This window comes from Canis lupus, chromosome 11 (assembly GCF_011100685.1).
Source record: "Canis lupus familiaris isolate Mischka breed German Shepherd chromosome 11, alternate assembly UU_Cfam_GSD_1.0, whole genome shotgun sequence".
NCBI lineage: Eukaryota > Metazoa > Chordata > Mammalia > Carnivora > Canidae > Canis > Canis lupus.
Genome location: NC_049232.1, coordinates 67,317,644 through 67,344,112, shown reverse-complemented (window position 1 = coordinate 67,344,112; position 26,469 = coordinate 67,317,644). Strand labels below are relative to the sequence as shown.

Sequence of the window (26,469 nt, the reverse complement as noted above, 5' to 3'; positions counted from 1 at the left end):
TCTCTGTCTCTCATGAATAAATAAATAAAACCTTAAAAGAATATATAAGTAATCATTTCCTATGGCCACTTAAGCCAGGTGAGTGATTTGAGGTTTCCTAGGGCAAGTCTGTAACTGACAAAGATGATTTCAGACAGAGGAGGAAAGCAAGGAGAGCTGCTGTCAGGGAAGCCAAGGAAGGGAGCTCTCCCAGAAGGCAAGCACAGTCAACAGCTTAAAATGCTGTAGAGAGGTGACAAGGTAATGACAAAGGCCCACTGATGGTATAGGTCACTGAGGACCTTGGTGACAGCAAATTCAGCAGAATGGAGAAATATGGTATGAGAGGAGAGTGAACTGTAGATGAAAACATGTTTGGCTCTGGGCAGCCCAGGTGGCTCAGTGGTTTAGTGCTGCCTTCAGCCCAGAGCCTGATCCTGGAGTCCTGGGATCGAGTTCCATGTCAGGCTCCCTGCATGGAGGCTGCTTCTCCCTCTGCCTGTGTCTCTGTCTCTCTCACTCTGTGTGTCTCTCATGAATAAATAAATAAAAAATATTAAAAAAAAAGAAAAGAAGTTTGGCTTTTTTTTTAAAAGGGAGAAGAATGGTGGGGGTAGAAGTTGGGTTAGGGGCATTGTGTTTTGTTTTAAAGATGGAATAGACTTTGAGAATGTTAAAATATCACTGGGGAGTAGGATATGCAGGTGAGAGAGAGGGCATAATTAAAAGCAAAAAGTCCCTGAGGAGGCCACAGGAAATGAGATCTAGGACTTTGCCACTCTAAGTGAGATCTGTGGACTGCAGTCCTGTCAGAAATGCAGAATTCAGACCCTGAGACATGCTGAATCAGATTATGCATTTTAGCATGATCCCAGATGATCAGTACGAACAATAAAGCATGAGATGCATAAATCTAGAGCTGAGCTTTGTTCTACTGGGAAGGAAGAAAGAATGATACTCATAATGGCTGATTTGATATCAGATGATGGGAAGCTAAAGCACTTTGTCTACAAGTTTCTATGATCACTGTGAAAGAAGAGGTGGGGTTATCTGCTGAAACTGGCAGGAAAGTGGTGACGGGAGAGATGGGAGATTTGTGGAACACTGAGAAGCTTTAAAATAGTCACTGTGGAAAATGCAGTAAGCTGACCACAGAAATACAGAATTCTGAGGTACCACTCAGATTCCAGCTGTAGAAGGGTGATGATGAATTTCTACTGCTACAGATCCACTGGGTGGTATGACTGTTTTTTTCCATTTTCCCAGGAGGACTGAGCAGCCTGGATGCAACTGCAGGGCAGCCAGATAGTGTGATTCAACCAGGATGAGGCTTCTGACAAGTGGTGACATAAGCACAAAAGGTCCAGGAAATTCAGGATACAGGTAAGAGAGTGGTTAAAGCAATGGACCATGGGCTCTAAGGTGAAAAAAGGAAGGAGAGGGGAAACAGTGGAGACAAAGGATAAAAGAACTGATAATGTCAAAGTTTGCATTCAGTGGGACTGAAGTAGTTCATTCTTAAAACTGTCATTAATATGAGTTGAGAAGAAAAATGCTGAGAAGAAAAATGTTGAGAAGAAAAATATTGAGGGGTTTGAAAACGCTGCCTACGTGCAGACAGACTTGAATAATTTCAAAGATAAAAAGGGTAAGGTGCTGTGGATGATGATATATTACTGTATTACACTGCCTGTCATGATCCATATGCCCTCCTACATAGCATTTCCTCTCACCTACATATGCCAAGAATTTATTTAACACTGGAAGTCTCTTCCTTTCCAACTAGGGCCCGGCAGAATGGCTCCCACAAAGAAGGGTGGCGAGAAGAAGAAGGGCCGTTCTGCCATCAATGAGGTAGTGACCAGAGAATACACCACCAACATTCACAAACGTATCCATGGAGTGGGTTTCAAGAAGTGTGCCCCTCGGGCACTCAAAGAGATCCGGAAATTTGCCATGAAGGAGATGGGAACTCCAGATGTGAGCATTGACACCAGGCTCAACAAAGCTGTCTGGGCCAAAGGAATAAGGAATGTTCCATACTGTATCCGTGTGCGGTTGTCCAGAAAATGTAATGAGGATGAAGATTCACCAAACAAGCTCTACACGCTGGTTACCTATGTACCTGTCACCAGTTTCAAAAATCTACAGACTGTTAATGTGGATGAGAACTAATCGCTGATTGTCAAATAAAGGTATAAAACTCTGAAAAACAAAAACAAACAAAACAAAAAACAAAAAACAAAACCCTGGAAGTCTATGTAATGAGATTTTATATTACATGTGTCCAGATGTACTCAAGAATACAAATCAGCAGTTATTTGCTATTCTTGAATGTCTACATTCTAGGGTTAAGGGTTCTGGATACATCCAACTATCAAGGTGATTGCTACTAGAGGCTGATTTTCTTCCAAGGGAAATAGCCTACTCTGTTTCATAAAAGCACCAAATTACCAAATACCATCCTTACCTGAGAGTTCAAACTGATAAACTGCTTGAGTGGCTTTAACAATGTCATCACTAAGAGAGTCCTTAACAATTCTAAATGTTTCTTCCACAGCTCCAGAACGTTGTTTTGGTGGTGGCTGTGGCTTCTCTTCTTTCAATTCCGGAATAACATCTGTAAAATATTATTGTTATAACGGCTTGAAAGCCTATGCAGTGTAAGGCTATACACAGAACTAATTAATTAACAGAAAAGACTTGCCACCAATGAGACTTGTTTGACAAAAATGACCTTAAATACATTTGGTGACATCAAAAAGCATAAGTCAAATTAATAGGATAACATCCAAACACATCAGTTATGATTATACATGTAAATGGTTTATACTCTTCAAATAAAAGGCTTACTGTCAGATTAGGTTTAAAAAAACCCCAAACCACTACTAAACTATAGTGGCTTTTAAAAAAAAAAAAAAAACACAAAACAAACAAACAAAAAAAAACAGGCTTAAACAGACTTTTAGGAGTAATAATTAGTTATTCCTCTGTCACTCCCTCCGAGTTCTAAAACCAAATGAGAAAAGAAAACACTAGAGTCAAAATCAGGGAAATCAGAATATAAACCATGAAATCAGTGGAGCTGAAATGGAGATTATAGCTTAAATCAATAGCCAAGTGACTTCCTAATAACTTTGCCTCTATATTGAAATTAGTTCTTTCATTCCTGAATTGAATTTGCCTCCTCCCATCAGGGCTTAGAAATGCCTCTGAAAATAAAGATTGTGTGAAAACCAGGGACAACCTTCTCAGAAAACCTTCACAGGGCTCTAAACCATAGAAAGTCGTTTCCTCTTCCAGTTTCATCAGATTGGTGTCCCTCCCACCGGATGAAAAGGGAGGTCAGGCTATCAGCCTCATGAAAGCCCCCTCCCTGCTCCCTCCGTCTAGAAACAGAAGGCCAGGGGAATGGAGGTTATCCACTTAACCCACTGGCCATAACCATCCAGCATATAATGAGCCAGGGGATCTACAGTCCATAAGACAATTCCCAGAGCATGAAGCTGTCTCTCACTATCAACCTCTGTTCCTTTGATATTTATCCTCCGGGAATCACTTGTGGGTAGTCTGGCAGTTGCCCCCAGAAACAAGTGAGAACAATTCATTAATTAAATTAACTCCAAGGCCAATATGTGCTTTAGGCTAAAATTTAAATCTCCATTTACTTTCGAACTCAAATTACACCCAGCCATATTGTCCTATATAACTCATCAAAGGTTATTAAACAAAATCTAATTGATAGCATAAAGCATCATACAACAGAAGCAATATAAAAGTATCCCATTTTGCTGGGTATAAATTACCTTCCATTATGATGATTCCAGAGACAAACAAAAACAACGATAAAATCCTTATCTACTTACAAGGTAAAATCCAAACAGATCTTAAAGATGAAATCCTCAAGATCCAACGGAGCAAAGAAGAAACACACTTTTTAAAAAACTTGTAGTCAGTTTATTATTTTAAAATTCATACAGATAATGTACCCCTTTACTGCCTACACCCAGGGCAAACAACTCCGACTGCCCTGCCTTTGGCATGGCATTGCTTTTTATTGATGGGACAATATGTATAAATGATGACCATAAGTATACAGCTCAAAACGTTATCAGAAGAATTGGATGGTAGAAAGGGTAAAGGAGAGTGAGAGGTATAGGCTTTCAGTTATGGAATGATTAAGTCACAGGGATAAAAGGTACAACATAAAGAAAAAAATAAAAGTTATGACATAGGGAATATAGTCAGTGGTATTGTAATAACACTGTATGATGACACGTGGTAGCTACTCGTGGTGAACATAGCATAATGTATAGAGGTGTCAAATCACCATGTGTACACCTAAAACTAATGTAATATTCTGTGTCAACTATACTCAGTAAACTTTTTAAAAGGTTATCAGTAAGTCCCCCAGGAGCCTGTGGTGCCAAAGAGATTGCAGCAAAAACTTCAGTGTAAGGTTTCTTTTATGTAAATTGCATAATTTATCATTGGGAATATTAAGACATGGCATAATGACTTTGCACAAGAGAATAAAACTACAGGAGACCAAAAACAAAAACAAAAACAAAAACAAAACAAGTCAGTAGTGGGACACCTGGGTGGCTCAGCAGTTGAGTGTCTGCCTTTGGCTCAGGGTTTGATCCCAGGGTCTGGGGATCTAGTCTTGCATCAGGCTCCCTGCAAGGAGCCTGCTTCTCCCTCTGCCCATGTCTCTGCCTATCTCTCTGTGTTTCTCATGAATAAATAAATAAAATCTTTAAAAAAAAGTAATTTTCTTGAAAGGTACAGTCAATAGACTACAAATATGTAAGCTTTAATGAGAAAGAGCATTTCAGTAACCAAAAAAAAAAAAAAGCAGTCGCTGTCATACCCTCTCCTAACTTTACACTTAAATATGAACATGTGAACAAAATACTAAATATCACTTAGACTTACAATCTACTGTCAGAATCTAGGAAGAAATGTTCAGTAACTCTAAAGTAGACAGAATCAGCCTAAGAACATAGGACTGCCTGTGCTTTGCTTCATGAAAGAGCTCAGAGAAAGAATTGCTCTGCTCACCTAAACAAAGAAGATAGCTTTCCATATTTTTAAACCTCTGGACCAGACTCTGAGCTTGTATCAGCTAGAAGACTAGCTGTTCTATAATGCGGCCTTTTAAGAACGCCTCCATCTTTCTTCTTTTTTTTTTTTAAAGATTTTATTTATTTATTCATGAGAGATAGAGAGAGAGGCAGAGACACAGGCAGAGGGAGAAGCATGCTCCCTGCAGGGAGCCCCATGTGGGACCGGGTCCCAGGTCCCGGGATCACACCTGAGCCAAAGACAGACGCTCAACCACTGAGCCACTCAGGTGTCCCCACCTCCATCTTTCAAATCCAATTTCAAAGCTTGTAGTTCCCAAATATCAGAGGAGCAGACAGTAGGGGGAGCCTTGTAGTAATTCATCCTAGGAAGTACAAGTCCCAAAGGGTTACTGATAAAAATGGGGAGAGGAAGAACCTTGGGAGCAGGGCATGCAGGAAACAGTAGGAGGTAAAAGAAAGTCCCATGTCAATCCTGCACACTGGCACCAGCTATATGCCTAACAGGTACTACAACAGAAGCTACAGCTTTGGAAGAGAATTCCACCAGATGGACAGGGAGTGGAGCCAAAAGCAATCCATGCACCTCTGTCATTTGATTGTACTAGCTCTTGAGATAGCTCCCAATCTGGAAATGATTTAACGGGGGGGGGGGGGGGGGGGGGGGGGGGATGATAACCTGATGCCTATGAAAAACAGTGTACCATTGAAGAGAAAAAAAAAATCCATCTTTAAAAATAATTCACTATGAAATCCACAAGAATTCCTCCACATGAAAACTCTATGAGACAGGGGCACAAAGTCATATATAACTGGCTGGGATGAAAAGATAATGGAAAAAAATGAAAAAGGAAATAGAGCACATGAGAAACAAAAAGTACGACAGCAAAAATAAAAGAAACACTATAGGCCATAGGGACGAGATGAAAAGTGTCAACGATCTTTTTTTTTTTTTTTCAATGTAGACTCCATACCCAACGTGGGCTTCAATTCATAACCTCAAGATCAAGAGTTGTACATTTTACTCAATGAGCCAGGCAGGCACCCCGTCAAAAGTCTTATCAGCGATATACAGTACAAACTTGGAAAGGTCTCCCAGGATGCAGAAGGAAAGAACAATAAGATAGAAACAATAAAAGGTGGTGACAAATACAAAGGAAAGGAGAAGGACAGCTAGGCTAAGAGTAAGTGTTTCTGGGGAGAATCCAAAATAACTGGAACAGAAGCAGTTAAAACTATAAAGAAAAACAACAATAAACTGAACAAACAGGACTCCCTGGGCTCCCTGTGTTGCAATGAGGTGGAGCAGGGAGGAGAGGAGATCAATGAAGAAATGATAGTACTGTTTTTAATATGAGAAAAGACACACATTTAAAATTATGTGCATAGTTTACAATATACTTCATAAGCTACAAATACATTATATAAAACAAACATACACAGCACAAATAACCAGAAAAGGTACAATCAAATGTTAATAGGATTATTAACCTGAAAGGTGAGCCATTCCCCCAGTTGATGACGGAGGGATTACACAATGAGAGAGAAAGTGTGAAGTCAACATACAGTGGATGTGGATATGGACTAAAAAAAAAACATCACCTGAAAGAGATGTTAGATTCCAGGCCAGATATACTGGATGATTACCTATGTGAATATATTAATGTACCTAAAAAACTACTGAATAGAATTGCATGAACAAGGAAGAATAGAGAAAAGAGCTACAGCAGCAAATGCTCTGTCCAGCAGCATATGGGGAAGAGAAGCTTTAGCCAAGGGAATGGGAGTATTGTGACCTCAAGGATGAGGGCATCCCTCATGCGGAGATGGATATATGGAATGCAGTCTATACACCTGATATATTCTGATTCCACAAGCAAAATTGCTTCTATCAAAATTTGATGCTAACAAACAGCAAATTTCAATAGAAGTGTATCTTATATTTTACTTATCTAACCTCTCTCATTCTGATTCTACAGTCATGAAACAACCTTCTGATTATAATTCTGTTCCCTATGTCATTATGACCCAAGGGAGAGAATGGGCTGTTATACCAACTACACACTTAGTCCATGAGATGGCAACTCTTCATCATAAATTAATAAATTGGATTACTGCAGGGAAATATGCTAATTTAAAGGACATTAAGTATTTGGGAGTTAGAAAAGCAATTTGAGTTTACTGTTTATGGCTATGGGCTTTGCAACCAGAAACTACAAATTAAATCCTGGTTCTGCCACATGCATGATTTTGGATGTAAAACGAAGATAATACTTGCCTTGTAGGCTCATAAGTGTTCAATGAGATAGTGAATGCAAAGGACTTAGCATAGTGTTTGAAACATAGTAGTGTTCAATAAATATCTGTTGAAAAACAAAATGAATATATGTGATCAATAAGTAGTTCTTATTAATTTAAATTTGGAATCTAAATGAGTGCAGATCCATTATCAGGGTGATAAGCCAAAAAAAAAAACAAAAAAAAAAAACACCAGCATTTTGCTCTTGCCTACCTACCCTGAAGTCTAGACTCTTTTAGACTTTCATAAGCTGTATATTTTTCAAGTTTTTTATAGAAAAGTTAGATAGAAAAGTTGCCTTTAGAAAAAAAAAGATTTTTATTTCTTCATGAAAGACAGAGAAGCAGAGACATAAGCAGAGGGAGAAGCTGGCTCCATGCAGGGAGCCCAATGTGGGACTCGTTCCCGGGACTCCAGGATAACGCCCTGGGCCGAAGGCAGGTGCCAAACCGTTGAGCCACCCAGGGATCCCCAAAGTTGCCATTTTTAAGTAGTTTTTTAAACTATCTCCAAAAATGTGGACAAAGAAAAGATAAAGATAGAAAAGAGGAAGCCAGAAAAAAGGTTGGCACTGAAATGCACTGCGGTATAAGGTTCTATAAATTTGCTACAGAAGTATACAGGAAATTTGTTCTTAAATTTCCTTGTAGCCATCTAAAGAATCTGTGATCACTTAGGAGAGTCACCATGTCTAGAAGATAAAAATAAGGTAAGAGCCCAGGAGAAGCGATTCTTGTTAATAAATCATGAGAGAACTTCTCATGGCTATTTGTTAAAGTGTGTCTTCTGACATCTTTCAGTAAGCTAGTGGCATAAAGTCAGAACACAAGGACTAAAATGTAAACTCTGGACCAATTAAAGGAAGCTATTGTTCCTAAATTACAAAAACAAAATAAGGTAAAACCAAAACCTCCTCTGAAGTTAATTTCTTCCATAAAGTAGTCATACAGCATGAACTCTGAGAATATTTGGTGTACTTTGATCGACACATTTTTCTTCAAAATAAAATAACACATCAACATGAAATACCTAAAGACAGTGCCAAGAAAAAGAACTAAAGCCTTTAAAAGGGTTTGTTTTCTTTTTAGACTTTTTTAAAAAAAACAAATGAAAAGAATGTATTAAGAACTTCTTACTCGTAGAAGGAAAATATAATCTTTGCTTGAATTAACAAAGACCATATATTACTACTTGTCTAGTTTAAATTACAAAATAGCTTAAAAGCATAAGGCAAGAATGTCCAATTTAATATTCTGAAAGATGGGCAGCCCGGGTAGCTCAGTGGTTTAGCGCTGCCTTCAGTCCAGGGCATGATCCTGGAGACCCAGGATCGAATCCCACATCAGGCTCCCTGCATGGAGCCTGCTTCTCCCTCTGCCTGTGTCTCTGCCTCTCTCTCTCTTTCTATTAATAAATAAATAAAATAAAATAAAAATATTCTGAAAGAAATAAAATAGTTAGCATCTTTATTTTCCTACATAAAATATGGTCTATACCTACCACGTGATTCCGCTTTCTTGATAATTATATCTGGGTGTTCATCTAAGAAGAAATCTGGTAACAAGGGATGGCCTGGAAATTGACCAAAAAAAAAAAAAAAAAATCAGGTTACTATGACAACTCCAATATATTAAGATTTTAACACCTGTTTAGTGAACATTGTATGTTTTTATTGTAATGATCATCCTAGTGCAATGGAAAAGACTCCCATGAGAACCGTCAAACTACTTGACAAAGCTAAAATACTTTTCCCATAACCAAGTTATCCTCCTTTACTATGGCAAATTTCATCTCTAAGATCCAACCAAATTATGTTGTGCCTCACAACTGCTCTCCCAGGAGGCTGTGCCCCCTTCTCACCATCCATTCTATCCAACCCTTTTGTCCTACATCTCTCCAGAGTGCCCCGGACTCACCTGGCCCCCTGGGAGAAGGGGGTTCCTCATTGAGAAGGACTTGTTTCCCATCTCTGTCCCTCTCAGAATATTAAAAAAACTGCAGGAATGCACTGGTCTTTGTTATATCCTAACATTTATCAAAATACCCATCTTAAGTTCTCAACACTTGATAGGATTTTTAACCTTAAATTTAAGACTTTGTGCACAATGACACTGTGTCTTTAAAACCTAAAGTAGTAATTACATTGTACCAGAACCCAGAAGACCTGGATCTGGTTTAAGTTCTGTCCCTTATTAGATGACTGCTCCAAGGCAAAGATTAATTTCTTTGGGCCTGTTTTTCTACTGTAAATATTAACTGCTGGATACTGTGATTGTATCATATGCCAGGCACTGTGCCAAGCACATTATACACATTACTGCATTTTTTTCTTACAAACATCCTGTGTGGAAGTTGTTATTCCCTTAACTTGACGAATAAGGAAAGTGAAGCTCAGAGAAAGTGGGTGACATGCCTGAAGTCACACAGCTAGTGAGCAGCTGAACTAGAATCTGAACCTAGGTCATCTTCTCTCAAACTCCATGCTCTTAATCCCTAAAAATACTGCTTCCCTCACAGGATTGCTGTGAAGAGCAAATAGATAATGTATATTAAATTGCTTTGTGGGACACCTGGGTGGCTCAGTGGTTGACTGTCTGCCTTTGGCTCAGGTCATGATCCCCGGGTCCTGGGATCAAGTCCCCACATCAGGCTCCCCGCAGGGAACCTGCTTCTCCCACCGCTTATGTCTCTGCCTCTCTGTGTCTCTCGTGAATAAATAAAATGTAAAAACAAAACAAAACCCCATACAACTGCTTTGTAAAACCATAAAGAGCTATTTAATCTAATTCAGTTAAACTGAAGAGACATACGGGGGGACACAAATATAAATATGCGGAAGTGCAACCTAATGAATAATATTTAAAATACACTTCAGCACAAATAAATATCTCTCACAGCTATATTGTCTCATTTAATACAGATTATGTTTTATACATAAAGATCTCATTATCACCATCATCACCTTCAATTTCAGAGAGGAAGAATGATTTTTGAACAAGGGGGCCTACTGAGAACTTCTCAAATCATAGGGCAGACTGTACAAAGGGCAGACTGTTCACTCATCTTCACCATCCAGTAAGCTAGCTGCTCTTAAGAGACTGCCCTAAAGAGAAAAATATTTGAAAGAGTCCATATTCCTAAAAAGTTTTCATAGGAGACTCACTCTCGTATCACTTATTACCACATCTTTGAATAAAGTCTTTACTTTGTGATTTTAAGACCAACATTAAAAACCAATTTTCAGTTTCAGTTTCAAGATCTGGAAATGGCTATTAGCTGATGTGCCTTCTGTATCTGTACATTACTTAAAAAGCTCTCAATTCACTTCTATTTTTCCTTTCTTTTTGAAGTTAGTATGGTCTTCCCCTTCATTAGGAGGTTGGCTTTTAAAAGAACATAGTAGTTTTGTAATCACACAAACGTGCATACAAAACAGGTAAGTGTTTCTTGAAGGCAATGTAGAAAAATACATCACTACTTTTAGAAACTGTAAGCATTACCTGGTTTAATTGCATAGATGTCAAAATTTTTTATTCCTTCTTCTCTTAAGATATTTTCATCAATAATAAAGTTTCCAGTAAAACTTTTTGGCCTTTTAAAAATGGAATAGGCAGCATCGGCAATGATCTCAACTTTTCTACACTGGCTTTCAATACCAGATCCTCCCAGCATATCCATAGCAGCGGTGTGGATGGCTGCAGAGAGAACACACATACAGAACTCCAAATCAAATAACAGGACTGTGTAAGTAACAAGACAGCTGATCTCTTTATTTCACAGGTGATGAAAACAAGGTCCAGAGAGCTTAAGGGATTTTCTGCTGACATAAGTGGGTAGAAAACACACAATCCTTACTCTACACAACACTGCCTCATAAAACAAAACGCCTTTGTGAGACTCACAGCAAAATTCAATTAGACTTCGGATTTAGAATGCTCTAGAATTTGCATTTGATTCTTGAATGTTAAGAAAGCCAAGAAGGTATAACAGAAAAAGCACCAAGAAGTCAGTCAGGTGAGCAGGACTGTTAGGCCAACTATGTTGTGGTTTTTGGCAAGTCACTTGAACCTCTATGGGCCTCGGTTTCCTGTCTCTAAATATAGAGCTCATTTCCTAAGTTTATTGTCTCACCCCTCTATTAGAATATAGAGGCTTTGATTTAAATAAAAAACTAATAATTTTTTTTTTTTCCTAGGGGCACCTGGGTGGCTCAGTCGGTTAAGTGTCTGCCTTCAGCTCAGGTCATGATCTCTGGTTCCTGAGATCGAGCCCTGAGTCAGGCTCCCTGCTCATCGGGGAGTCTACTTCTGCTTCTGCCTCTCCCTCTGCCCTTCCTCCTTATTTGTGTTCTCTCTCACATTCTCTCTCAAATAATATCTTTAAAATTTTTTTTAAATTAAAAACTAAAAAATTATTTAAAAAAAGAATATAGAGTCTTTGTTTTTCTTGTTCATCACTGTATGCCTAGTGGCTAAAGCAATGACAAATGCATCATAAGCACTCAATAAATACTAGCTGGATTTTTTTTGTGGTCCCTTTTAAGCTCAGGTACTACTTTATTTTATTTATTTATTTATTTAAAGATTTTATTTATTTATCATAGAGACACAGGCAGAGAGAGAGGCAGGCTCCATGCAGGGAGCCTGATGTGGGACTCGATCCCGGGTCTCCAGGATCATGCCCTGGGCCGAAGGCGGCGCTAAACCACTGCGCCACCAGGGCTGCCCATCAGGTACTACTTTAATACAGGAAATACCAGAAAATAACGAGAAGCAAAGGAAGTATTTAAAAATTATCTATAATCCCCCTACTCAGAGATAATTACTATTAATATGTGCATATATTTACTGTTTTAGGTGCATATAACTTTTTTTAAAGACTTTATTTATTTGAGAGAGCAAGTAAGCATAAGCAGGGGGGAGGGGGAGGGGCAGAGGGAGAAGCAGACTTCCTGCTGAGCAAGGAGCCTAATGTAGTACTTGATCCCAGGACCCAGCGATCATGACCTAAGTTGAAGGCAGACTCTGCTTAACCAACTGAGCCACCCAGGTGCCCCCTTGTTTTAGGTGCAATTTTTAAATTCTATGTTTTTTTTATGAGGTAACTTGAAATTCTACCCTTCAAAGTACACTATTAATTATACATACTCAAAATTGTGAACAGTAACTTATCTCAATTTACTTAAATATATTTTAGCTTATATTTCAAACAATGAAATCAGCTTGTTTAAATGTACCTTAGGTTTCAGTTTCTAGTAATTTTTTAAAGATTTTATTTGCTCATGAGAGATACAGAGAAAGAGGCAGAGACACAGGCAGAGGGAGAAGCAGGCTCCCTGCAGGGAAGCCTCATGTGGGACTTGATTCCAGGACCCTGGGATCACGCCCTGAGCCCAAGGCAAATGTTCAACCACTGAGCCACTCAGGAGTTCACAGTTTCTATTAATTTAAAAGTTCTCTCCATACCACTGTTAAACCATCATTTTAAATCATTACGTAATGGAATAATTTACATAATTCAGTCCACAAGATGAAGTTTATAGCTTTTATAGCCACTGATCTCCTTTCATTTATTCAACATATAGTGATGGAGTCAGGCACTATTGCAGGGATTGGGGACAAATGAGTTGATAGAACAGACAAAAGCTCCTACCTTCATGGTGATCACATTCTAGCACACATCCCTACTTCAAAGACAGCACAGTTAACTTGGGGAATATCCTAAAAGCACCGAGTTAGAAAATTAGTCCCTACCTTTTAACTATAGTTCCTTTACTAGGAAGAAATTTTTTATTTAACCAATAGTTCAAGAGCTCTGGTCTCTCTCTTAATGTGATACTTTATCAATAAAAAATGGCTGCTAGGGATCCCTGGGTGGCGCAGTGGTTTGGCGCCTGCCTTTGGCCCAGGGTGCGATCCCGGAGACCCGGGATCGAATCCCACGTCGGGCTCCCGGTGCATGGAGCCTGCTTCTCCCTCTACCTGTGTCTCTGCCTCTCTCTCTCTCTCTCTCTCTCTGTGTGTGACTATCATAAATAAATAAAAATTAAAAAAAAATGGCTGCTAATATTTATCAAGTGCATCTTATGCTAGGCATGCTGCTACATATGCTATATTAGTTATCCAAATGAATTCTATGAGGTAGGTACTGTTATTATTCCTGTTTTACAAAGGAGAGCACTCACACAGAGGAGTTAAGTAACCTGTCCAAGGTTACAGGAGCTAAAATTCAAACACCTAACAGCTTGACTTCAGAGCCAGGATCTTAACCACCATGAATCTAAAGGGTCATATGATCAATATTAACCAACATTCTTAGACTTCAGTTATCTCACTCCCATAAACTGCAGAATTTTTTTTTCTTTTCGAGAGACCGCGAAGAAATGAGCATGCAGGCAGTGGGGAAGGATGGAAGGAGAGGAAGAGAGAATCCCAAGGAGGCTCCATGCTGAATGCGGAGCCCAACACAGGGTCTGATCTCCGGACCCTGAGATCATGACCCAAGCTGAAATCAAGAGTCAGACACGTAACCAACTGAGTCACCCAGGCACCCTAACTGTAGAATTTTTCTAAAAATATTTCAATTAAAAAAAAATTCAATATAAGTGCCTGGCCAGGATAGCATGGGACTCTTGGGCTCTGGGTCATGGGTTTAAGCCCCACATTGGATGTAGAGGTTACTTAAAATAAATAAACTTTAAAAAATGTCAATATAGGGATCTCTGGGTGGCGCACCGGTTTAGCGCCTGCCTTTGGCCCAGGGCGCGATCCTGGAGACCTGGGATCGAATCCCATGTCGGGCTCCCGGTGCATGGAGCCTGCTTCTCCCTCTGCCTATGTCTCTGCTTCTCTCTCTCTCTCTGTGTGACTATCATAAATAAATAAAAATTAAAAAAAAATGTCAATATAGTGCATCTTATAACTGTATGCATATGTTTATACTCTAATCTCACTGTAGACCATATGAATAAGAATTCTTAGAAACTCTAAATTAAGAATATGTCATGGATGTATACATGTTTCCTGCATGTTCATGTGTACAAATATGTACACAACTTAAGAACAATGAATGATTTTCCCAAACAACCTATCTTTACTTCAGTAATCTTTCTACAGAAGATACCAAAGAAGGCAGAGATGCTCAAAAATCAGGAAATAAGCCAGAGTTATTTTCAAGAAACATTTTGCAATGTCGTAGGCTGCCCTAATAAGTTTTAAAACTGGTAACAGAAGCAAGTTCTCAGTAGGATATATCAAATGAAATTTCTGAAAAGAAAATAAGCAAAAATTTTCATGAAACCTGTTATGCCTTGGATCACAAGAATCCTAAAGATGACCCTAGAACTTAATTATTATTAAGAAATAATTGGAGAAGTATCTAATAGTTTCCAATTGATTCTCCTGATTGCAAGCTGCTCAAAACACACAGTAACAAGAGCCTTAATATCAACCAAAGAGGGGCACCTGAGTGGCTCAGTTGGTTAAGCATCTGCCTTTGGCTCAGGTCATGATCCCAGGGTCCTGGGATAGAGCCCTGCATCAGGCTTCCTGCTCAACAAGGAGTCTGCTTCTCCTTCTTCTGCCTCTCCTCATGCTCCATCTCTTCTCAAATAAATAAATAAAACCTTAAAAAAAATATTGACCAAAGATGTTCTTTCACATAAACATAGAGAGTACATAGCAGACTTAAAACATCAGCATTGCCTTTGACTCCTCCACTGGAAAGAGAGCTTGTCTCACCTCTTTAACACCTGCCAGCCCCCAAAGGCATACACATATTCTTTGTGTACTCCTGAACCAAAGATATCATTGATCATAAAGTGTACCGCTAAGAAAAAAGAACACCTGCAATTAAACTACAGTACGTCATTAATAGTAAGAGCATCCTGCTATCAAAGATGTAAAAATGTGAAAACATGGGCATCTCAGGATCAATGAAATATATATAAACTGCTATTTAAACAAGTTGGTAACCAAGTCCCTTAAAAAAACAGGAAACTAGTTTTGATTTCCAGCACCATGGAGGCCAGCTATTATCTTATTGTCCTGACCTCCCTGGTTAGCTGAGTTCCCACGTCTATTTATAATGTGGTCCAGGTGACAGAGGACTGCAGCTGTTCTGATACTTTTTTTTTAAAGATTTATTTATTTATTCATGATAGGCACAGAGAGAGAGAGAGGCAGAGACACAGGCAGAGGGAGAAGCAGGCTCCATGCCGGGAGCCCGACTCAGGACTCGATCCCGGGACCCCAGGATCGCTCCCCGGGCCAAAGGCAGGCACCAAACCGCTGAGCCACCCAGGGATCCCTCTGATACTTCTCTTAATCTTCCTCCCTGCTGTCAGTTCTGCGATCAACAGCTGGATTCCCTGGCTCCTCACCCTAGGCCATGTGAGGTCTATTTCAAAGTGTACTTTCCTCTTCTATCACACTCATTCTGACCACTCAAGAGGTAAGAGGCAGCAGGCATTTTGAATAGCAGCCCACTTCCCTTCTCCCCACCTCACCCTCCATTTTGACACAAACTATGAAGTCAGTCTTGTAAAAAGAACAAGTAATACCTTTTTTTTTAAGATTTAAAAAATCTCTAAGAGACACAGAGAGAAGAGAGAGACATAGGCAGAGGGAGAAGCAGGCTCCCCAAAGGGAGCCCGATGTGGGACTAGATCCCAGAATTCCAGGATCACGCCCTGAGCCGAAGGCAGATGCTCAACTGCTGAGCCACCTAGGCGTCCCAAAAGTCCTAAAAGTTATACTTTTATACTTCTTAAGCTGACCTAGCTGGGGCTTGAGAGCCTCCTGTTATTTAAACTACTAAGGCCTGTTCTCTGACTCCTCTGGATGTGTTGAATTCAATGGGGTGAGAAGTTCTAAATCCAGAAGGGAAAATGTGGCCAGTGTACAGAAGGAACATGAAGCCAGAAAGGACAAAGAGTGGACTAGGGCACTGTTCTGATTATAGTTACACAGAGGTTACACTGTGTCCATTCCATTAAGTGCAAGAAGTCTTTTTTTTTTTAATTTTTATTTATTTATGATAGTCACACACAGAGAGAGAGAGGCAGAGACACAGGCAGAGGGAGAAGCAGGCTCCATGCACCGGGAGCCCGACATGGGATTCGATCCCGGGTCTCCAGGATCCCACCCTGGGCCAACGACAGGCGCCAAACTGCTGCGCCACCCAGGGATCCCTAAATCTCCTTTTCCATGAAGGGAATAATGTTGGGAGATTATTTCTGGTCCCAGTAAGCATAGAGAGGGCTGCTCTACACAGCCTTGGAAGAGAAAACATGCTTTTTTAAATAGAGGCCTCACAAACAGCCTGAGGCCTGGACACCCTCTCAAATCCATTTTCATTGTCTCAGTCATGAATAACTCAATATCCTAGCTAGCGTTTCTGCCTCCTCTATGATCTTCTAAACCATCCATTCAGATGTCAAATTAAACTTTTTTTTTTAAAGATTTTATTTATTTATTCATGAGAGACACAGAGAGGGAGGCAGAGACACAGGCAGAGGGAGAAGCAGGCTCCATGCAGGGAGCCCAACATGAGACTCGATCCCGGGTCTCCAGGATCACACCCTGGGCTGAAGGTGACACTAAGCTGAGCCACCCGGGCTGCCCCAAATTAAACTCCTTAAACTCATCAGCAACCCTATCACTCCATTTTTCCTCTGCTCTCCTGCTTCTAAAATTCTGACGTGGCTCTGTCCTGAATACAAGGTAAAATTCAAGCTCCTAAACTTGGCAATCAAGACCTGGGGCTTAGCTCATTCAGCACCCCCTGCCCAGCCAGCACCCCTCAACCTCACACCTACCCAACATTCCAGACAACTGCTCAAGTTCAGTGGGAAAAAACCCACAGCCCATCTATCATACATACATACACCAGTATTAAATTCCTTGACAGTTCCACCACAGTATTTTCTCATACCATGGCCTTTGTTGCACCCCCTACCAGGAACACCTTGTCCAATTCTTGAAGATTACAAAATCCCCTTCAATTTCAATTGTTTACCTTTATCAGAAAATCTCCTTTCATAACCTTTTTTTTTTTCCTTTCATAACCTTTAACCACAACTACATGGCCCTCTTGTTCTTTTATTTATTTTTTTAAAGATTTATTTATTTATTCATGAGAGACAGAGAGAGAGGGGCAGAGACAGGCAGAGGGAGTAGCAGGCTCCCTGTGGGGAGCCTGATGTGGGACTAAATCCCAGATCCCAAGATCACACCCTGAGCCGAAGGCAGACGCTCAACCGCTGAGGCACCCAGGTGTCCCTCTCTTGCTCTTTCAAAAGTATCCTGTACATAATTCATAATGTCATGTATTTCAAGGAATAGGACTGTAAATTCAATTTACAATGCCATTAAGTCTAGGCCCCAAGTAATATCAATGGTTCCAAGATGTATAGTAAAACTTCTAAAATGATTATCTCAGAGCTAAAGCAAAGATGCTGGCAGCGAGCTGATTTCTCATGTCAATGCTGGTAGTGTCCTCCACATTCCCTTTCATGCAATGTTCTGCTCAAAAGGTCTATTTTGGAGCTAGGCAGGAGGTAATTTTACTGTACATTCATGAATTCATCAAATAGTTACTGAATGTTTACAGTGACTATAATAAAGTGAACAAAGCAGATACTGTCTCTGCCTTCAAGAAAATATCATTCTAGCAAGAAAGACATTGATTTGGTTATAAAATCAATAGTTTAATTACAAATGTTGTTAAGTTATGTGAGGGAGATATACAGACTATTAAATCCAGGGGTCAGTCCCCATCTTATAAGAACTATCAGCAGCAGGGCAGCCAGGGTTGCTCAGTGGTTTGGCACCACCTTCAGCCCAGGGCCTGATCCTGGAGACCCAGGATTGAGTTCCACGTCGGGCTCCCTGCATGGAGCCTGCTTCTCCCTCTGCCTGTGTCTCTGCCTCTCTCTCTCTCTGTCTCTCATGAATAAATAAATAAAATCTTTAAAAAAAAAAAAAAACACAAAAACCCTGCAATCTATCCTTCCAGTACCTGGGACTCCCAATTCCCCTTACTTTGTTCCATTTTTTTCTATTAGATTACCACTGTCTACATACTTTACTATTATGTTAACCATCTATTGTATCTCTCCCAATTAAACTCTAAGTTCCAAAAGGATACAGCTTGTCTGTTTTGTTCTCTGATGTATATTAAACAACTAGAACAGAGCTTGGCACATAATAGGTGTCCAATAATTATCTGTTGTATGAATAAAATCTAAAATTCTTAAGAGTCAGACTAGGCTGTTTCTAACTTTGTTAACCCAGGATCCCAAAGACCCAAAGGTTAGGGGAGTAGAGCTGAGGAGGGAAAGACTAAGTGCAGATGACGGTAACCACTCTAAATAGTAAACTTTCATTCATGTTAGTACCCCTTAATATCTTATACTCAGGTAAACAATAAATTACTCTTGGAAGCATAATGAATAAATAGTGCAGAGAACTGTGCCTGGCATATAAAGATGTTTGGAAGATGAATGAATAGAAACAGTAAGTAACATAACAGAGGTACAAAAAAATGGGAAAATATTGTTAGGACTTTGTATCTGGGAGACCTCCCTTTCTAACTGCCTGCCTGAGTCTCACTACCGACAACAGCAAAGTGCAGTGGGAGGAGGAGGAGGCTGAGAAGGGAGAGAAGCAAAGTAAGTTGAAGAAGAACAGCACAGTAAAGCGTGAGCTTTTTAAAGTTTTTAACTGTGATCCATAATCAGTAATTCTTTTTACCAATATTACTAAGAGTACATAATATCTACATAAACACTCACAAATAAATATATGTTCATTTGTATATGAAACAATACTATCAGCAATGCCCCCTAATATTTTCTATCTTATTCCATTAGAAATAAAACAACAAAATTCTGGCTGCTACCTTCTAACTCAATTTCACAATCCACAAAATTGATTTCATGACTCGCCAATGAGTCTTGACGTGTACTTTGGAAAACAGCATAGAAGCCCTTTTCCACTTTCACCTTTTGCCCCACTGCAAAGATTATCACTCCAGAAAATCTTTAAAGAACTGTGTCTACCATGGAAACATAAAGGAAATGAAAAAGCGATAAAACATGGTTCTAATTCCACAGTGGGCCAGGGAAGAAAGAAATCTCAAATAGCCGAAGAAAACAATTTTTAAAAATTTATTCTTGGAGGGGATCCCTGGGTGGCTCAATAGTTAAGCGCCTGCCTTCGGCCCAGGGCGTGATTCTGGAGTCCCAGGATTAAGTCCCACATCGGGCTCCCTGTATGGAGCCTGCTTCTTCCTCTGCCTGTCTCTCTTATTTATTCTCTCATGAATAAATAAAATCTTTAAAAAAAAAAATTGATTATTGGAGCCCTTAGAAGAAAAGTGGGGACTACAGAGGTGGTTGCAACAGCTATATTCTCCTAAAAGTTACATTAGAAACACGCCCCCATGCTCCATACATTCTCACCCACAGCCCCTCATTTCCCTGCCATCAATACTACAGGTCATTGGCCCTTTAACTTCTGCTTGAAGCTGATGAAACCCCTTCACCCCACAGACAGCAGATGGGAATAAGATAAAAAGAAATCCCTCAAATGTCCCTAAAGTAGAACTCTGGGTTAGTTTCACACTGTTATATGTCACAACTCAGTTCAAGAGTACTCCTAATACTATAAAATGCTGGATTAAATGGGTTTCATGGCCAACTCTTACCAACCTAGTCATCTATTTGTTGAAAAGGCTAAAAAAGTATCCACAATGCCTTGCACAATGTCTGCCACCTGGTAACTGTCCAATAAATATCTGTTGAGCAACAAATGAATAAACAATATTCCAGAAGGAAAAATAGGAATAAACAACATAAACATCCTTAGACAATAAAGAAACATGTTAAAAGACACAAGGGGGAAGAGATCTGGAAAACCAGAATGTTGGAAATTCTATAAATGACCTGATTTTTCAAGAAATCAGTGGCAAGGAAAAAAAATTAAAAGTGTAACTACTATAAGTGAAAAAACATACCAAACAGACGTACTGTGTTAAACTTGTTTATATCCTGATTTGAATAACCAACTGCAGAAAAAATATCTGATCACATGGATGGAGCTGGAGAATATAATGCTAAGTGAAATAAGTCAGTCAAATAAAGACAAATACCATATCATTTCACTCAAGTGGAATTAAAGAAAACAAATGAGTAAAACATGGGGAAAAAAGAGACAAACCAAGAAACACTCTTTAAAAAAAAAAAGATTTTTAAAAAAATTTTATTTATTTACTCATAAAAGATGCAGAGAGAGGCAGAGACATAGGCAGAGAGAGAAGCAGGCTCCGTGCACAGAGCCCCATGTAGGACTTGATCCAGGCATTCCAGGATCACGCCCTGAGCTGAAGGCAGACGCCCAACCGCTGAGCCACCCAGGCATCCCAATTTTATTTATTTATTTGACAGAACACAAGAGAGAGGGAGAGGGAGAAGCAGACTCCCCACTGAGCAGGGAGCTCGATGTGGAGCTTGGTCCCAGGACCTTGGGCTCATGACCTGAGCCCAAGGCAGATGCTTAACCATCTGAGGCACCCAAGTGCCCAAGAAACAGACTTTCAGGTATACAGAACAAACTGATTGTTAATAAAGGGGGATCTGGGTGATGGGATGGGTGAAAAGTGAAGCAGATTAAGAGTACACGAATCTAATTTTTAAAAAGATTTTATTTATTTATTTGAGAGTGACAGAGATAGTGACAGGGAGCACAAGTGGGGGAGAAGGGGGAGAAGAGGGCGAAGCTGGCTCCCTGCTCAGAGGGACTTGGGACTTGATCCCAGGACTCCAGGATCATGACCTGAGCAGAAGGCAGATGCTTTGCCAACTGAGCCACACAGGTGCCCCAAGAGAACACTTATTTTGATGAGCACTGAGAACTGTAGAGAACTGTTTAGTTACTATACTGAACACCTGAAACTAATGTAATAAATGTTAACTATATTGGAAATAAAATAAAAAAACTTAATTTAAAATAAAACAGATATAGGTAAGTATAGTAGTTGTCTATAACTTTAATATCCAAAAGCACTTCTATACCCTAGCCACCAACAGAAAATATAATTTTTAAAAAAACATACCATCTAGAATTGTGGTTGCCCCAAGATGAGACTTTTAAAATTATTAGAATACTTTTCCTTCCCCTATTTTCTTATGCCCTTCAGAATTCAATTGCTTCCATATTTCACCCACCTCCAACTTCTAAGTTTTAAAAACAGAGTTTCGGGGGCACCTGGGTGGTACAGTCAGTTGAGTGTCTAGTTCTTGATTTTGCCCAGGTCATGATCTCAGGGTTGTGAGATTTAGCCCCAAGTCAGGCTCCCTGCTGGGCAAGGAGCCTGCTTAAGATTCTCTCTTCCTCTCCTCCTGCCCCCGTCTCCCCACCACACTCATGCAGGCATTCATGCTGGCTTATGTGCATGCCCCCACAAGCTCGTTCTCTCAAAAAAGTTTAACCTATTAAAACTTGTTTAACTTATTTCCCCTCTATCCAAGATGTACCTCAAAAGTGTCAAGGGCAATAAACGAGAATCCAGTAACTGAATTTTTTAAGTACATACCTGTTTTAGGCCATAATGCATTGACTGCAATTTCACCCTTAAATTCTTCTGCCATCCCAAGCACACACATAGACATACCATACTTAGCAATGGTATAAGCTGAAAGAAACCACAAAGAATAGTACTTAATTAAGAAACTAAAAAAAAAAAAAAAAACAAACAAACAAACTAATTTGGGAGTATCGATAACCACTTTCTATGGCTATACTGCTAGAAAAATAAGAACAAAAAGTTGAAAATTTGTTTAACCTAGTCAATCAAAACAGGACTTCTGGTTTTGCCCTGTGGCTTTCTATTCCAATTACCTGTCCAAATTTTAGTGAATTATGTACAAAGGAGGAATATCTGATGTAACTATTTCAAAGGAGGCACCTTTATATAAATCTTGCAATTTAATGCATACTCACCTCAAATCATTAGTTTGTGGTGAAAGAAAAAGTACTTCATAGTTTCTAACCAATTTCATTGGAGAATAAGTTAAATACAATAAAACACACCCATTGGGACTTGAGGGAGCTTTCTGGAATGATGGAAATCCGTAACTTGATTTGGGTATTGGTTATACAGGTATATTCATTTGTCAAAACTTACCAAACTTAACCATTAATATCGGTGCATACTATTGAATGTAAGTTATGACCTCAATATTTTAAATTATAGGTAAAAGATTAAGAATCTAGTTTCCAATGTGCTGATTCTGCATAGAAAATTTAATGTTGAATGCTATGTAAAAATGGGATTACATTATAGATACACTGATTTAACACAAAACAAACTAACCAAACAAATCATCCCCTCAACATACCACCTACCACAGTGCTGTTTGAACCACATTGGATTTAAGTTCAGTGGTGGGCTGAGATTGAGGATATGAGCAATTTTACTCTTTTTCAAATAAGGAATGCATGCTTTAGATCTAAAAGCAAAAGAAAACACATCAAGTTAATAGCTTTCTAACAACTTCCCCACTTCAAAATTATATTCTATTTTTATTTTCAAAGATTTTATTTGAGAGAGAGTGTGCATGAGTGGAAGGGCAGAGGGAGAGGGAGAATCTCAAGTAGACTCCCTGCTGAGCACAGAGCCTGATGCAGGGGCTCCATCTCAGGACTCCAAGATCATGACCAGAGCCAAAACCAGAAGTCAGATGCTTAACCAACTGAGTGACCCAGGTGCCCCTAAAATTATGTTTTAAAGTACTTCTACAAAGCAACTAAACGTGGTCAGGAATCTGTAGGGTACTTTTGTGTTTACTTTTCTAGAATGAAGGTAGGAAAAGCAATAATTTTCATTCTTCGAAATTCTGCTTAATGGCCTGACAAAATGATCTGATGAATAAAAATACTCAAATCCTTGGCATATTAGCCTTAAATCCAACTGAGGTTACTTTCAACTACATCTTTCCAATTCTCCTCCCAAGAGACCAATACGTGCGTGCATGTGCACTCATAATTTTCAGTGAGTTAATGTCCCTGCCAACAGCATGGGCCGTACTATGGGTTCAAATCCTCTTTCTTCCCCTTCATTGGGTGATCTTAGGCAACATCTATTCTATTCTAATTCTGTTTTCTCATCAGTAAATGTTGGTAATACCTGCTACCATGTAGGACTGACCAAAGGATTAAAATGAGATGATAAACAGGAAATATTTAAAAGAGTGCATATGTTAAACATGAAATAAACAACTACTATTATTAGTATTACATATGCTGGCTTATCTCATCTTAGTAGGTGTGGTTGGTATTCCTACTATGATGGGACTGTAATTTAATAACACAACTCCTAATACATTCCCAAATTTAATTTGTACCAATATGTAATACAGTATGCCTTCGGGCATACTGCATATAAAAACTTAGCTTTTGGGGTCCCTGGGTGGCGCAGTGGTTTGGCGCCCGCCTTCGGCCCAGGGCGTGATCCTGGAGACCGGGGATCAAGTCCCACATCGGGCTCTCAGCATGGAGCCTGCCTCTCCCTCTGCCTTGTCTCTGCCTCTCTCTCTCTCTCTCTGGCTCTCATAAATAAATAAATAAAAATAAAATCTTAAAAAAAAAAAAAAGAAAATCTTAAAAAAAACTTAGCTTTTATGTTTAAGAAACTGTTCAAAAAAAAAAAATTCAAAAAAAATAAAAATAAAAATAAAAAAAAATAAATAATAAAAAATAAAAAAAAAGAAACTGTTCAAAAAAGCAGGCAATTAATTTTTTTTAAAACTCAGGTTCAATATTTTTAATTAATTAATTAATTTTTAAAAAGATTTTATTTATTTATGATAGAGAGAGAGAGAGAGAGAGAGAGAGACAGAGACAGAGACACAGGAGGAGGGAGAAGCAGGCTCCATGCCGGGAGCCCGACGTGGGACTCGATCCCGGGACTCCAGGATCACGCCCTGGGCCAAAGGCAGGTGCCAAACCACTGAGCCACCCAGGGATCCCCTATTTTTAATTTATTAATGATTAAACTACACTGTGTTATTAAACTAGAGCATATTGTACCTTAAAAATTGTATAGCTTTAAAGTATTTGAAGTAGAAAGAGAAAAAAAGGAAAAAAATACTAGCTTTTAGTTTTATTTCACATTCAATTATTTCTAGGACTTTTTTTTTTTTTTTAAATTCATGATAGGCACACAGTGAGAGAGAGAGGCAGAGATACAGGCAGAGGGAGAAGCAAGCTCCATGCACCGGGAGCCTGACGTGGGACTCGATCCCGGGTCTCCAGGATCGCGCCCTGGGCCAAAGGCAGGCACTAAACCGCTGCGCCACCCAGGGATCCCCTATTTCTAGGACTTTGAACTAGTTGATTCTTCTCCTGTCAGTTTTTTTATTAACTAATGTACAACATTCTTACTACCATCTGCAAGGTCTTTTCAGGTCTAGAAACCAAATACAATCAACATCACTAAAGGGTTTTATATATATTGTTTTTTCTTTCCAAAAGTGTTTCACTTTCATGGGGTGAGCTGGGGAGAGGCAAACATTATTACAGCTGACATTCATTAAAACAATGAAGCTGCACCTCAAAATTTCAACAGGAAAAATCAAATCTATTCCAGGCAAAAAGACCATGACTACATTTTACATCCAAGGAAAAAGCTCATTTCATTTACATTATAAACATGGGCTTCTTCTTTGATCTATTTGACAAAACCTTCCTACCTGCACTCTGCCTGCCTGACCCTCAGCATTACTAATCCTAAGTCAGCTGCATTTTTAATAGCATCATGGCCAATTTTACATTTTAAAGACCATTAGCACCACACTTAAATACTAATAGTTTCAGCTAAATAGTTAAACTTACTGAAAATTTACTGTGGGCTAGGCACTGCACTTATTTCTATTACATAATTATTTTACTTAATTAGAGTTACAAGCTCAAATGCCTATGGGACATTTGAGTAAATGAATAAAGTGAGCTGGGTACAGGAAAAAAAACCTGTTCAGAAATACAATTAAAGTTTATTACTGAATTTCTGTTAAGTATTTAACACGATACAAACACATATAACACTAGAGGTTCTGTATTTAATTAAAACTTAAAAACACAAACTAAGGGTTTGCCTTCTACCTCATCTCTGCCTTCCAACCCTGTTTCCCTAAACCTGTGACACAAGTCACAGGGCCCCGGGTGCCAGGAATCAGGAAATAGCTCTAGATCCTTGCTGAAACCTCCCAAAAGGTCAGTTCTTTGGGCCTTTCCCCCATGCTCTCCCTGACGGTACTCCTCAAGCTTGCCTGAGAAAACAATCTATGCTTCCCTCCATGAATATATGGGTGTCACCAAATAAAAACAAAATGTTTATCAATTTTCTTTTATTTTTAAAGGTATGTATGTATTTACTTATTTATTTATTTCAGAGACAGCATGAGCAGAGCCCAAGGGCAGACGCCCCTCAATTTACTCTTTAATACCTTATAACTTTCACATAGAAACCAAAAACTGGCCACTTTTTCTTTGATCCAAAGGTCAACAGCAGGTCTTTCTTTTGGCATTGCAAATATGCCTTTAACTGGGAAAAATATTTAGTTCCGGGGTAACTGGCTGTGTCAGTTGGTAGAGCATGTGACTCTTGATCTCAGGGTCATGAGTTCAAGCCCCATGTTGGGTGTGAGCCTACTTTAAAAACAACAACAGGGGGCAGCCCTTATGGCTCAGCGGTTTAGCGCCGCCTTCAGCCCAGGGTGTGATCCTGGAGACCTGGGATCGAGTCCTGCATCGGGCTCCCTGTGTGGAGACTGCTTCTCCCTCTGCCTGTGTCTCTGCCTCTCTGTCTCTCTCTCTCTGCATCTCTCATGAATAAATAAATAAAATCTTAAAAAAAAAACTCCTAAAATTAAAAAAAAAACAAAACAAAACTGTTCCTAAATATAGGAACTTTCAACAATGAATAGAATTTTTGCTTTTAAAAGAATTTTATTTTAGGGTAACTACTCCAGAGATATTTGTAGATCTGCTACTTCAATGTACTCATATTTAGTTTTTAGTACATGAATGCCCTATGGCTTATATG

General features: G+C 39.3%; 2 protein-coding genes across 2 annotated transcripts in view; one reads left to right on the top strand and one right to left on the bottom strand.

Annotated features, from left to right (window-relative positions):
- Positions 1–26,469, bottom strand: part of HSDL2 (hydroxysteroid dehydrogenase like 2) — a 61,757-nt gene that overhangs the window by 14,288 nt on the left and 21,000 nt on the right. Inside the window, 5 exon segments of the mRNA NM_001199130.1 lie at positions 2,450–2,599; positions 8,866–8,937; positions 10,866–11,060; positions 21,961–22,059; positions 22,773–22,876. Coding sequence (NP_001186059.1) covers positions 2,450–2,599; positions 8,866–8,937; positions 10,866–11,060; positions 21,961–22,059; positions 22,773–22,876 — 620 coding nt within the window.
- On the top strand, positions 1,753–2,192 carry LOC106559504 (60S ribosomal protein L31-like). The gene has a single exon (XM_038553118.1). It carries the CDS (start codon positions 1,777–1,779, stop codon positions 2,152–2,154), a length of 378 nt encoding a protein of 125 aa, XP_038409046.1. The 5' UTR covers positions 1,753–1,776; the 3' UTR covers positions 2,155–2,192.

Bases quoted from the DNA above. Each gene is read 5' to 3' on its own strand.
- LOC106559504 (XM_038553118.1), top strand. From the start codon at position 1,777: ATGGCTCCCACAAAGAAGGGTGGCGAGAAGAAGAAGGGCCGTTCTGCC.